General features: G+C 43.3%; 1 protein-coding gene across 2 annotated transcripts in view; it reads left to right on the plus strand.

Annotated features, from left to right (window-relative positions):
* Positions 1–14,082, plus strand: part of cd276 (CD276 molecule) — a 65,620-nt gene that overhangs the window by 41,578 nt on the left and 9,960 nt on the right. For both annotated transcript variants that reach the window (XM_041937971.1, XM_041937979.1), the window contains 3 exons: positions 3,770–3,907; positions 7,631–7,672; positions 13,244–13,282. In XM_041937971.1, the coding sequence (XP_041793905.1) occupies positions 3,770–3,907; positions 7,631–7,672; positions 13,244–13,266 (203 nt within the window). In that variant the 3' untranslated portion in view covers positions 13,267–13,282. The remainder of the gene's footprint in view (positions 1–3,769; positions 3,908–7,630; positions 7,673–13,243; positions 13,283–14,082) is intronic.

Here is a 14,082-nt window from a genome sequence, read left to right on the forward strand (position 1 = left end):
TAACCTATAAAAAATGTTGCAGACATTAATTCAAGGTGCATTTGTTGCAAATTTTTTGACTACGTATCATTTTCCAAGATTTTGATAATGCTCAACAACAAAAAAGCAGCAAGGGATGGACAATATGACACATTATATTAAATGTACCGACAACAACAACAACGCCATTGTATGGCCTCTAAGACTGACATTGTGTGGACTCAAAGCTTCACAGACACAGTTTCAATAAAATCTGAACATTTTAATTCAGCTGTTGTATTGGATTTGCATTATATCATGTAAATGTGTCCACCTACTGGATGTATCAGTAATGTATGAGACGGATGTGACAATCCACGGCTGTGGGTTGTGGACCTTCTTGGGGCCACAGTGCGTGAGACAGGGACATTCAAATTTCAAAATAAGAGAGAATGCAGCAGCTGATCATCTGTCCAAATTTACCTGCTTCATGTTTGGTGTTTGCAAAATAATTATTTTGATATTTATTTATACGACCAAAAAACGTATGATACGTATAAGAAAATAATCACCGGTGATGTCAGTAAATCAGCATGGAGGGATTCATGGAAAATTGTGGCAGCTAAATTTAAGCTCTGCATGTGGCTGTAGATAGTGGCAAAATACAAACATTACCAAGTGCAGCATTACTGAGACGCGTCAAACATATCCAATCGAATAAAAACAAAATTCATAAATGCTGCTCGCAGTTTGAATGTGCTGAACTGTGCAGAATTTCCTCATGACTTTGGCTTTCACGTGGCAGTAAAATAGACGACAAAAAATGAAAAGATCGACTATATCTATGGTGTCATTTTATGCACGCTGACAAGGAACATACTTCAGCTCCTATCCAGTTAATGTTTAGCAGTCAACTTACACTGAGTGTTGACATCAGCAGAAGAGGAAGGATGTAAATACAGACAGGAACCCTGGTGAGTGTTTGGCATTTAGGTCTGTTATTATGATTTTCCTTTTTCATTCTCTATCATATCATGTCAGCTCATTATAGACACACATTCTTTTTTGGTATTTTTTTATGTGTGCTACGTATTCATGGTATCGAGAAAACGCCTAGTGTGCGAAGCGAAGTTTGCCCTGTTTGGTGCAGCTCTGAAGTCTGCAGACTTTAGGTAATGTGACAGTGCAGCCCAAAGCACTCCATCCTTACCCTTGCACAGTGGGAATAGGGAAAAGGGGAAAGAGAGGATAGGTAAACAGAGCCATTAGAGACAAATCTATTTCTGAAGAAAACAAAATCACATCATCAAACAAGAGAAAAAGAAAAATATGATCCTGCAGCCCTTTGGGCCCCGGCGTAGCAATGATAGCCGACTATGGCATTTGTCTTTATCAGTCTGCCTTGAGGGAGGGAGAGCGTGGTGGGAAGGTGTGAGAATAGAAAGAGAATGAGGAAGACAATGGAAACAAAGAGCACCACGTCTTCTTTACTCGTCACAAAGAGCAACAGACACATTTGTTACTTTTCTGTCTTTATGAGAACAGCTCGTGTATGATTATTCCTCTTTCATACATGTTTTGTGGTTTCGCTGTCAGTACAAAGTGGCTCTCAGATGGTCATTCTTTAAATATAACAGAGTGAAGGGTTCGGTGGACAGCGAGCCACAGCATCATCAGTCATGACTTGCCTGGGGAGGCATACGCAGCTTCATCAAAATGACAAGATTGACTTTCCAGATTTTATCCTTTTTCAGTGACATTTGGTTGTTTATCCTGCTTTGCAGTAGCTGTATCAGGAGTCTTTATAGTGCTGCGTGTATTGAGAGACTTTTGACATAGATAAATATGCTTAAACAGGTGACCTTAAAGTTAGATTATAATAATTACATAAAAAGAATATCATGTAATGTACAGCAATGTCTGCTTCAGCAACAATTGACTGTTTATTACCCATGGTTATGTGTTAAGATGAGCTCTTTAAATACTGATGTCACCATGCAATGCTAACATGCTGATGTTAAGTTAGTGTGTTAGTATAATGATACCCTTCATATTGAAGTGTTTTAGCATGCTAACATTTGCTAACTAGCACTAAACAGTGCTGAGGCTGACGGGCATGGCATTAGCTTTGAAAGTGTTTGATCATAAATTTAAGTATTAGACACATAAAAATTATGACATCATGACGATGCTAAGTGAAGTGATCACCGAAGTTATTATGATTCATCTTAAGGGTGACATGAATTTAACAATCTGTCCAATAGTTGTTGAGACATTTAACTCAAAATGACAAATATGAGCCTCATGGTGGCGCTAGAACACAAGTCAGGGGATCAGAAAAGGCTTTAGGCTTCATCCTCTGGGGACCATGAATGTCTTTGTACAGTTGTTGAGATATATCGGACCAACATTCCCATCCCTCGAGCCATGCCAATCAAGAAACAACAGCAGAAAAAAGGCTGAACAGATTCTTTTAAAAGATCCCTTTCTGTCATCGAGGAGTCCGTGTCCCACCTCCTCCTCCCCTCTGTGGCCCTCTGTGGCCTTTCATTAACTCTGTTTTGTGGGATTATCAGGTACATCTGTTTCTCAGCATCAAACGGACTGGATTTCCATCTGAGAATTCATCTTCTCCAAAAGGATGCCTCTATTTGCCCTCCATCTTGGCTGTGCTGTATTATAGCCTGTCTGCCTGTCGTCGTGGCTGATGCCAAGTCCTTACAGATGCTTCATCATTTCCTCTTTCCAATGCCAGTCATTTTTCAGTCTTTTTTTTTTTTTTCTTGTATTATTATTATCTGCCCAGAGCGGGCACTCTCTGAAGGCGGCCTGTTTGTGCTACAGCCAGGCTCACAGCTATTTAGTGGCTCTGCTGTTTTCTTTTCTTCTCCCTGTGTTCAGTTTGAATACCCAAGGGAAATTTCGTTGTGTCTCTGATATCTTTGCTCTGTCCTGCTGACCAGTTTTTATTTCTCCTCATCAGTCTGCTGTTTGCCAAGATGCTGTCATTCATTTTGATGTCTAATTGTCTCCAAAGTGTTTTTTAGCACCGCGCTGTCTGAAAGATATCTATCTATCATTGTACTCGTCAAAAAAATCTCAGTGTTATGCAGAAATTTGTGCCTTATGTATTCTGGGGGCTTTCTTTTTAGCTTGTTCCTATTTAGAATATATCACGAAATATTGACATTTCATTCCCATTCAGAGTGATAATAATGAAACCTTAGACACGTTATAGAATATTAAAGCAAACGCAAGAGAACCTCAGACATCTGAGCAATGTGTAGCAGAAGGCAGGGGGTGGGACAGTTAGTGCCAACATCCTCTTAAAGCTGTGCCAATGCTGTTTGAGTGAAACGACAACACAGTCGACTGTGCGACTGGTGAGCTATCTGCCATCTGGACTCAGCTGAAAGATTCAAGTGTCTTAATTGGACACTAGTAAAGCAGCTCCTACTCTGGTCGCATAAAGCAGAGGTTTACACTCATTTCTCATTCCTGTGACGGTCCTGCTGAAAGTCGAATCTGAAACAGAGATGATGCGACAACGCTGACGGTGACGACGGAGATGGTGATGATGGCAGTAATCATCATCAGCGTCATCATGTTGTGCTTTAGTCTCTCCGCAGTCTTGATAATTCAGGATTTTTATGACAACAAATCTCAACAGCCAAAATTGTCAAGCAAGTGAAATAATGGTGATGGATGCAGCAGTGACAGTTTGCCTCTTATTTTAGCTGTGCAAGAGTGAATAATGAGGCTCTCACTCCTCTGCCCTCCCCCCCTCTCTCCCCTCTGCCCTTTGCTTCAGGTCAGAACATCGCGTTCCCTCCGGTGGCTCTGTGGGTAACTGTTGGCCTGGCCGTGTGTCTGCTGGTGCTGCTCATTGCCCTGGCTGCTGTCTGCCGCAGGAAGATCAAGGAGAGCTGCGAGGAGGCCAGAAGAGAAGGTAGAGGGGATGGAAGAGGGGGAGGGAGAGAGGTGGCTCTCAACACCACTTTTATATTCTCACAAGGAGTGCAATTCGTTGGTGACGACCCTCTTGGAAATCCATGTTTATTCCTCAAGGTTAAGTAAAAGCGTGTTTTTGGGCCGTGGTGTCTTCATTAGGGCCAATATGTAAAATTAATCTCCGAGCAGTGTCAACTTTGGAGCTAAATGCGCAAAAAGATAAAGTAATGAAATGATATTCTGTTTTCCATGGACTGTGTTGGCCTACTACGTGCACAGTTCAAGGGCTTGCTGAATAATGGATGCTAACCTATGATGCTCTCAGGCACTTTGAACCCTTCTCAAGGCCTTCATTAAAATGCAAAAGGACCCCTTAAAGTCCTCACATAGTGGGCCAGTAGATGATGATATACATAATTGCGGCGTGTTGCCGAGATCATATGGGCGGAGCAACGAGAGCGAGACAGAGAGAGCAGAAAGCAGTGATGAGATGTTAACTGCTCCAGGACTCTGAGAATCCAGAGGGAGTACTGCTTAATGCGCATAGGCAGGATCTCAGATGGTGGGACACATATCTTCAGCAAAGAAGAACATCATTACTCGGGTCCAGTAATTAGCGTTGCGGAATAGTTGAAGATCCCCGCAAGTGCAAAGAGAAAAAGTTTTGAAATGAGATAGATAGTGCAGAGCCACCAGCTCTGCTGTAATGAGATCCGCTCAGAGTGGAGGAGACATTTAAATAAAGGTCAGCCAGTGTCTGCACCAGGGCCCAGAGGTTTGAAAATAAATATGGAAGTGACACAGACTCAGAGGAAAGAGTAAATAGCTCCATGGAACATATGAAATCAAATGAAATGGAAAGAGAAAAATATAATGCAGTTCCTCCCATGGGCAAAAGGCTCCTCGGGTTGTGGGGCCTTTTTCTTCAGTGGAGTGGATGAGGAACTGCGTTTCCCGCCTGCAGCTCTAACACCAAAGGAGGGATTGATTATGTGGTCATCCTCTGTCCACCTTATTGAAATGTTAAGTCTTATTCTGTCCCCTGCCAGCAATGCTTTTGCAGTCTTTGGTGTTTTTCCAAGCACGAACCTGAAGGGTGGGAACGCTGACTTATTCACATATCATGCAGACTCTTCTACTCCCGATAGAATGATACTGTATGAATACAGATGTGGAGGGGCTTAAAATAGGATTGCTATGCACATATCCAGAGCTGTGGGGAGGGCAGGAAGCGGGGAAGTGCAACCTAATTGTGGTTGTCTTATCTTTTAATGGCGTTCCCGGGTATGGCCAGATTGAAGTTGACTCTCTCTTCACCGTGTCTGGGTAGCGAGGGTGGAAGGGTCAGTAAAAGTGGAGAAGTGAGTAAGTCATTTTTCTTCCCTGTCATAACGTATGTGAAGAGCCCGAATGTGTATCGTAACAGAGCCGAGCAGGTTGTGGTTTTGCAGTTGGAAGTGAAAGCTCAATTCCAGGGACGTTGTTGTATCTCAACACCAGCATGGCTCTGTTCTCTCTGGTATGTTTTCCTCTTTTCTTTCATCCCTCTCTTCTGTCCCTCCTCACATAACGACTGTGACTATGTATCTAATGTATACTTTCAGTGACCTATTCTGGGCCACTGTTCCATTTCTCCAAAGCTCATTTTACATTTAGATAAGCACATGATTTAATCAGACCTGCGCTTGGAGATCATGTGTTGGTGACAGGGGACGGATCTCCCCGGTGTGACAGATGAAAGTCATGGGGGAAGCAGTGTTTCCCCAAGGGGCTTCTACCACAGGGATGCACGTGTTTCACAGGGGTTAACCTTCAGGTTTACCACAGACCAAATGTTGCGATTGATTGCTTTTCTGTGCATGAGGCTCACATGAAATAAATAAATTCACTCCAAGTTTGTAGTATGTACAAAATACTTGTAAAAAACAGACATTTATAAAATCCTCGGCAAAACATTGGCAAACGAAAGCTGTTTTCTTTTTTTTTTTTTAAACGAGCAAAATTGTTTCATTTTTGTCATCAAGGGTTGATATTCAAAGGGAGAGAAAATGAATTAAAACCCACGCAGCACAAACACTGCTGTCATTAAGCCTTATGTCCTAATATGCACAAAGGATTTAAAAAGAAGAAGCCCCTGCTGTTTCTAGGGTGCAAGAATGAATTAATTAGGCACACTAATCAGTGTATTTATAGTACTATAGGTTTACTAACTAGGGCCATTTCCTTTTGCTTACATTTAAAACACTCATGAAGTCACAGCAGCGCTAGAAGAGATTCAGCAGCCGTGCTGCACCACATCTGTGTAGAGGAAACGTCGAGGCAGAAGGGAGGGTGATGAGGAACAGCAACACTCTCCTGGCTTCACTTGGTGGCCGTTACTGTCCCCTCTGTCTTTTATGTGGTTTGTCCAGCTTTTGCGCTCAAGCCATAACCACCTTTTTCGCTGCCACACATTTGGGATGCAGCAAATAGGGGCATAAAATTGCAACATTCTCAATGTACGAGGGAAGCAGTTCTCGCTCCCTGCCCTGTGGATGCCCTCGCCTTCACCCTGACTTTAAGGTGCCTTTAAATGAGCCTCGCTCTCCTGTCAAAGCCCTGCCCCCCGAGGTATTCCCACTGCTGCCACAGTGGTGGGACTGTCAGTCGATTTGAAGGTATTGAATGAAGCTGTGAAAGTAAACTGGTGTGGATGTTACACCACAATTCTGAAGATGTGAAGTAGTGGCATATGCTGCGTTTTCCTTTCACTCTCAAAGTGTTCACATTATTAACAGGTTAACTACAGTATTCTAGATGTTTAGTTCAAAGTTGCCAACAAACTATCATCTTAGCACCAGTCTGCTGAGGACAAAAATCACCAAATCTGATGCCATGTAACCAAAGCCATTTCTTAGACTTACTAATGATAATCTGTCATCATAGTATGTGGGCATATACTGTGAATACTACAGTAAACTAATATGTCATTTTCTAAAATTTGACTTCAAAACACGGAGGAAGAGAAAGAAAGAATGAGGTGTGGGTAGACTAATGCATATACAGGCTGTTTGAATCTGGAAACTCAGCATGTTCTGCTGCTGAAATAATAAGGATTTTTGCTTAATTTCCCCAGAGGATTACAGTCTCTGTTGTCAAAGTCAAGGAAAATCAGGCAAACGTACAAGAATATAAACAAATGAATTGTGTTGCCTTGACATTCAATTTTGTTCAATTATCAATTTCATGTCATGTGTCTCACACTGAATAGTGGATCTCAAGCCCAGTTGCGGTGGAAATGGTGTCACAGAATTAATATCAGCCGCTTGGATACTCTGTCTCAGGCCTATTTTTAGCTTGTGTGTGTGTGTGTGTGCACACATGCATGCCACGTGTGTATGTAAGTGTGACAGCCATCACTGAGTTGCCTCCCTAACTCTGTTGACAGTGGGTTTTCAGAGAGCCAGCAGCTAAAGCCTAATGTGATTACTGTCTTTGTGAAAGGGCTGGATAAGAGGTTAAGGGTGTGTGTGTGTGTGTGTATGTGTGTGTGTGTGTGTGTGTGTGATATGGTGGGGGCACCATTGTGTGGCCCTTCATCGCCATATAGCTCTCTCTCTGCAGCTTGTCCTTTGAGCTGTGAAGGATCAGCTCACCATAGGCTTGTGATGAAGTGACTACATTGTGCGTCTGCCTTTGTACTGTGGCTCCCACTGATAATGACTCCTCTGTCTTCCCACAGCTGAGGAGGCCAAGGAGCTGGAAGAAGAGGAGTCAAAGACAGGTCAGCCAATCCACACCTGGTCAAGCCTCAGCCTCTGCGTATGCGCGTGCATCAGGGGCCAGCTGTATGTTTTAGCCAGAGCTGCAGCTGTGCAGATGCTTGCGGCAAATGCTGGTCAGGAGCCAGCAGAAATCTTCAAAGCCACCTAATAAAGTTTCACATCCTTTGGCTGCAGCGAATATTGAAAAATTGAAACATGTTTAATGTTTTGCATTCAACAATATGAGCTGTGTAATCAGGCAAGGCTGTAAACACTGCCAGGAATAGGCAATCCACAGAAGACAACTAGTAAGGTGCTGTATCAGGTTGGCAGGCCAACCAGACTGAGCCTGCAAACAAGGCTTTTAATTCTTTACATATGCAGAGTCTCTATGAAAAACACATAACATGTAAGTTATTTACTTCTTGCAAAGTTCCAAAAATGTCAAATAACAGCAAAAATCACCCACAGTTTAGTCTGACTTCTTTAAAAAGAAGTCCAGGTGGCAGGATGGTAGAGACCCAGCAGAACAAGCAACTGAATGTTAAGTTTGTTTACTGAAGTGTGAGTGAACGCTGATGAAGCATGAGCGCACGTGAGAAATGAGACCAGCTCCAGGCTCCGAATCCATTCAACACAGCAGCCCAGTGGCATAACTCTTGCACTGTGTGCGTGTGTGTAAGCGTTTGAGGCAGAGAGAGGGAGACGGGCGCACTAATTTAGTGATGCCAGCAAGCTGTTTTACATTATACGTTCCCCCAAAGCTACAGCGATAACAGTGAAATCTATCTTGTCTATAAATTTAATGGTAACAAGTTCCACAAGTTCCAAGTTGCACAAAATGCCAACAATTGAACTGCCGTGTCCTGCACTCAAATGATCCCGCTTACCGAGCCGAATTGATTTTGAGTCCTTGCTGAAATGTGTTATGCATATTGTTGTCGCTTGGAAGAAGTTGCTTTGAATTTCTATGATGAATAATCCAGCGAAATGGACAGACATCACCTGTGACAGTCCTCGCACCACTTCGTGCTACACAGAGCTTGGCAAGTCACCGTTCTTCCAGATCTAACCAGTTTAAATCGCTCAACAAAAGCAATGCCCAGAGGGGGCTGCACTCCACGTTTAGAAACTTTGCCCCTCGGTGAAGAGACATTTCACCACTGTTCAAAGCCGAGCGTTTAAACAAGGAAATAAAGATGAACAAGACTGAGAGGCTGCAGCCACGCTAGCGGCTCTGTGAGGCTGCGTAAGGTTGAGTGGTGCTTTCGGCTAAATGTTAATGTTGGCACGCCCACATGCTCACAATGGCAATGTTAGCATTCTGATGTTAAGCCGGTCTAATGTTTCCGAATGCTAACACGTGAATGCTAACATGCTCACAGTGACAATGCTAACATTCTGAGGTTCAGCAGGTATAATGTGTCAGAATGCTAACACCAACATGCTAACTGTGACAATGCTAACATTCTGAGGTTTAGCAGGTATAATGTTTAAGAATGCTAACACCAACATGCTAACTGTGACAATGCTAACATTCTGAGGTTTAGCAGGTATAATGTTTCAGAATGCTAACACCAACATGCTAACTGTGACAATGCTAACATTCTGAGGTTTAACAGGTATAATGTTTCAGAATGCTAACATGAACATGCTGACTTGCTCACAATGACAGTACTAATGTTGATGTTTAGCATGCTCACAGACTTAGTTAAGCATGTTAGCATTTTAATATTTGCTAATTAGCATTCATTTGTTATGGGCTTCGTTGTCATCCTTTGCTTTACAATAACGCCAGTGAACCAGGACAAAACACTTCTGTGCTCCTGTTTCTGCAGTGAGAGCGATGTGATATTTTGCTTAGTATGACCTTACGAGTCCAGAATTAATTTCAGGCATTAGCAAGCAGAGCAAGCGTCTTCTGCCTGCCCAGCCTCAGTGACTACCCCTCACAGTCCCGAGCAGTTCTCCCTCAAGCGTTAATGTCATTAGAGTTATTCATTTGACTCTTTCTTTAGTCTGATTGAATTATTTAGCCTTTCTGTGAACGGCAAAGTTAATACCATGTGATTTTAATAAGCTGAGAGGTGAAGGAGAGTCTCTGAGTGAAGGGGGACAATGACTTTTATTCTCTAATGCCTCTCTCATGAATGTTTCAGGGAGATCTGTGCAGCCAGGAGCAGGGTCAGCCATCCCACAACCAGTGAGACTTAATGGTTCAGCTTTAGCTAAAGGGGCAGGGCAAAGGAGAACAGGGCTGGGAGACCGTAGTACGCCTATTACTCCGGTGACAAGACAGCAACTTGCAGCCACCCTTGCTCTCGCTGCCTCTCGCTGTCGTCCGTGCACCTGGCTGATCCAGGTGGACGTTGTGGGCGGTGAGCTGGTGAAGTCAAGCTAATGGCTCTGCCTTCTGAGATCACTCTGTAAGCACTTCAGACAGGCAGCTTTGTTTTGCCATCTGGCTCCAATTGCGCTGACAAAGGCAGAGGTTCCTGTGTGAGACAAAGGAGCTGAAATGAGCCCCACTTTAATAAACCCAGGATGATGGGGAGCCACGTTTGTGTGTTATCTTAATGAGCTGTCCAAAGGAGAGCGCGCCTCCCCTTTCAAAGCTAGCCTGATTTGAACAATAACCAGTGATAACTAGGGACCTGGGCTCATTCATTTGCAGTTGGGTAGGATCCCTTTGTTGCCTTTACTGCAGAGGCAAATAATGTTTAACAAACAGTGGAGCTCAAATTCTGGATTCATTTGCAGGTGCTAACGCCAACAGCAACCCCAGCAAACACACACTCACAGGTCTGCACCTGCACACACAAGCAAAGGGACACACACACCAGACAGGGAAAGAAGCACCGTTATACTGTTAATCTGCATCCACATGCAGAGATGTGCCATGTGTACAGTTCTTGCTGGCTTCATCCCTCACCTCCCCACCTCCTCCCTGAAATGTGTTCAGTAATCTGAGCATGATGTGCTGTTTAGAGGGGGCTGCAGTCACGCAAGTGCAGCTCCTGTCAGAAGCTGGCTTTAGTTTGTGTGCACTAGCCCCTGTCTCCCTAAATCCTGGACTCCAAGGAGTCAGGCCTTAGCAACGAGGCCCTGGAAGAAAGTGTTAGTCAGTGACCTAGTTCTTTCATAGACAAAGAATTGTCGGAAAGAACAATTTGACACGCCTTCTGAAAAGGGAGCTTCATGTGAAAAACGGTTTTGTTAACCCTTCTTAACCGAGGCGAAGTCCGTGGAAGGTGGAGGGAATGTCGGGCCTTGCGACGGTGATAGCAAAAGGAGGCCCCAACCTTCACCGCCACAGCTGAAAGATGGATGACAGTTGCTAAAATCATATTAGAGCCTCAAGTCTGGTAGCTCATCACCCTAAATGTGTTAATTTTTACAAAGGCTGTGTAAAGGTGACTCTTGAGGAGACAGAAACAAGGACAGCTGTACCAGAGTCAAAGTCACCTCTGTGCTTATTTTATCCCCCCTCCATCCTGGCTATCGAGTTATTCACATAGCACTGAAAATACAACACCTCCGTGCACGGGGAACATAACACTTACCTTATGCCTCTCATGGGAATCAAACTGAAGCATGCTTAATGACTGAATGAAGTGAAGGAGTATGGCTGTATGTTCCTTGGAAATACATATTTTTCATTGCCTCTGGGAATTTAACCCATTATACAGTACAGTCGATTTCACGAGAGCTAGGAAGTTGTTTTTATATGTCCATTTATCAATAAAAAAATGGATAACTGAGAATAAGATAAGAAATTAATTTAGCAGACTTGGCTCTGTAAAATCAGGTTGTTCCCTCGTCTTGACTGATTGACTTTAAAGGCACCCTGTGGAGTTTTTGACCACTAGTAGCACTATGGAGCGATGTTTTGTTCATTTGCAGGCGGCACATTTCACACCCTGCAGTTAGTCTCTATACTACTATTCCACTGTTCCACAGTTGGTGGCAGTGATGTGCATACAAATTGAGCAAGGCGGCAACAGAGTCAGTGAAGAAGAATACTGCTGGCAGGCAAACATGTAAACACTGCACTATTGAAAATGTTTCTAAAAGTCGGCCTTGCAGATGTTGTATGAGGAAGAAAATACACTCAACACTGACTGTAAACACAACTTTTGTTGTTTACGTTTTCTTATCGACTGCATTGACATAAATTTCCAAGCCCAATCAAAACGCAGAGGTTGCAGGCAGTTGAGTTATTTTGACGTGCTGGAAAAACTTGGAATACATGGCATTACCGGACATAGGCTCATTTAAATGTCCATACCGTATTGTTATAACATAACCCAGTTTGACAGACCTTCAGGTCGCGAACATACCATTCCATATCGCCACAGTTGGAATTGAGGGCCCTGGAAAGCAGCCCCAGGCAGCTGTGCTTGACATGTCCTCTCATTTCACTGGCAACACATACTCATCCACTGGGCTCTCCCAACGGTCACACATTACTGACTAAAGATATGTAAATAGAACATTCATGTTGCCTTCATTATTAGATATGGGTCACAGGATAACTTCAAGAGTGCTAATTAAAAGAGCTCCCTGCACACCATTGCTTAGTAGTTGCACACGCATTATTCAAGTGCTGCACTCATGTTCCTTGCTGGTTCAGCACCAATCGAGTCAGCTACATGTTTACTCCTGTGTTTGCTCCAGAGAGATGCTGTTTTGGTGTTGAAGGCCAAGTAACATATAAGAATAATATAGGTTTCATACAGCCATGAATTCTCAAATGATGTGCACATGGATATTTCCTCTGTGCCCTCTTTATATTGTTCTTTCTATATATGTAACGAAGCTCATCGAGGATGTGCTGCACACACAGCTACTTTTGCAGCCTCTCAGAGGTTATCTGCCGGTCCGTGAGGGAAAGGCAACCTGATCAGTGTCAGAGGAGACAGAAGAAAAATAGCAGCTCCTAAATCATTTGGAATAATGAGTGTTGTCACGGTTAATAAAAGCAGTCAAAGCACTCTGTGCTGTGCATCACAACAACAGGCCAGTCCCAATGCTGGCTGGTTTGCATATTAGACAAAAGTAACAGTGTATGGAGTGCTTTTGTGAGAGGACACGGGTACTTCAGGAGTGAAGGCAATCCTTTTCCTGGGATGAATCCCCATGTACAGATGCCATTTACATCCTCCTGCCATCCAACCCCCACCCCCCCATTCCCCCTTCTGTCATGTAATCTACGCTCCTCTGACAGCACAGCCAAGGCCCGGTGGGAGAGTGCCTATCCATCTCACTACCCCAATCTGCCTCCCCTGTTTGGTTCCACATGAGCACTCAGCTGCTGTGACTAATTAAATAAAGCGCTGTGCCCTCTGCTTCCTGTTAGCCATGGCAAGGTTGGTGCACAGAGATGGAGCAGGGAAGGGATGCTGAAGGAGGAGTGGAGACGATAACAGCTACCAAGCCTGTAATGATGCTTTGGTCCATGACACAATAGACCTGAAAGTTACATGGATGCTGACATGACCACTTCACTGTTGTTGTTTTGCTGACATATATCTAAATGATTTAATATTTTGAGCTCAAACGTTCATTCTCGTTTGTTTTCTTTCCTTCAGCCATGACACTGCTGAAAAGCTAAGGCCAAGCGACTAAAGGTGAGTATGTGTCATTAAGTGTTGCTTCTTTTTTTTTTTTTTTTTTTTGCCTCCTTATCACGACTGCCTGGTATTCTCAGCAGTAATGCTCTGGAGGACACAGTGTCTCTGGAGGCTATGGGTAAGTGCTGCTGTAATGAGGCTAGGCTGCATTAATTCTGCAGACAGTCAGGAATATGAGGAGTCTTGACATTTTGATTTCAGGAATTACAGGGTCACTCACTGATATGACAAATCTATTTCATTTTATCTGCCATGCAAACATAAATTCACTGGCCGGCTCAAAGCCGCTGTAAGAGCCTGATTAATTGGCAAACATTTAAGGTGCCAGTTACACAGGCTGTCTTTCTTTTTCATTCCGTCTGAAACTATGCATATTGAACACCGTCCTCATGAAGTTTTGAACTTTAAGGAGCCCCAGCAGACCTTTTTAGTCTTTGCAATAAGATTCATGGGTGTTTGGTCAGTCTTGAATGTTACATGTATTTATAAGCAAAATCCATTCAAATCTACCCAATATTGGAGGAGACAAACGGTCCCCATTAACCACACCTACAGTACTCAGTATGGAGATGCCACCTTCACAATTATGCTGGCAAGCTACTCACCACTATAGAGGCACTTGCACAGTACTTAACCTTTTTTCCTGTTGGCATTGGTTGAACTCACAATGTCACCAACTCCCAGTGTCAGATTTACTGGCCTCCCCATAATAGCAACACAATGTATATTTTACAGTATGACTTTATATGTTTGTTTTTTTAAAATTGTATATAATGTGTGTATAATATATAAATAAT

Source organism: Chelmon rostratus, chromosome 1, assembly GCF_017976325.1.
Source record: "Chelmon rostratus isolate fCheRos1 chromosome 1, fCheRos1.pri, whole genome shotgun sequence".
In the NCBI taxonomy this organism is placed as follows: domain Eukaryota; kingdom Metazoa; phylum Chordata; class Actinopteri; order Chaetodontiformes; family Chaetodontidae; genus Chelmon; species Chelmon rostratus.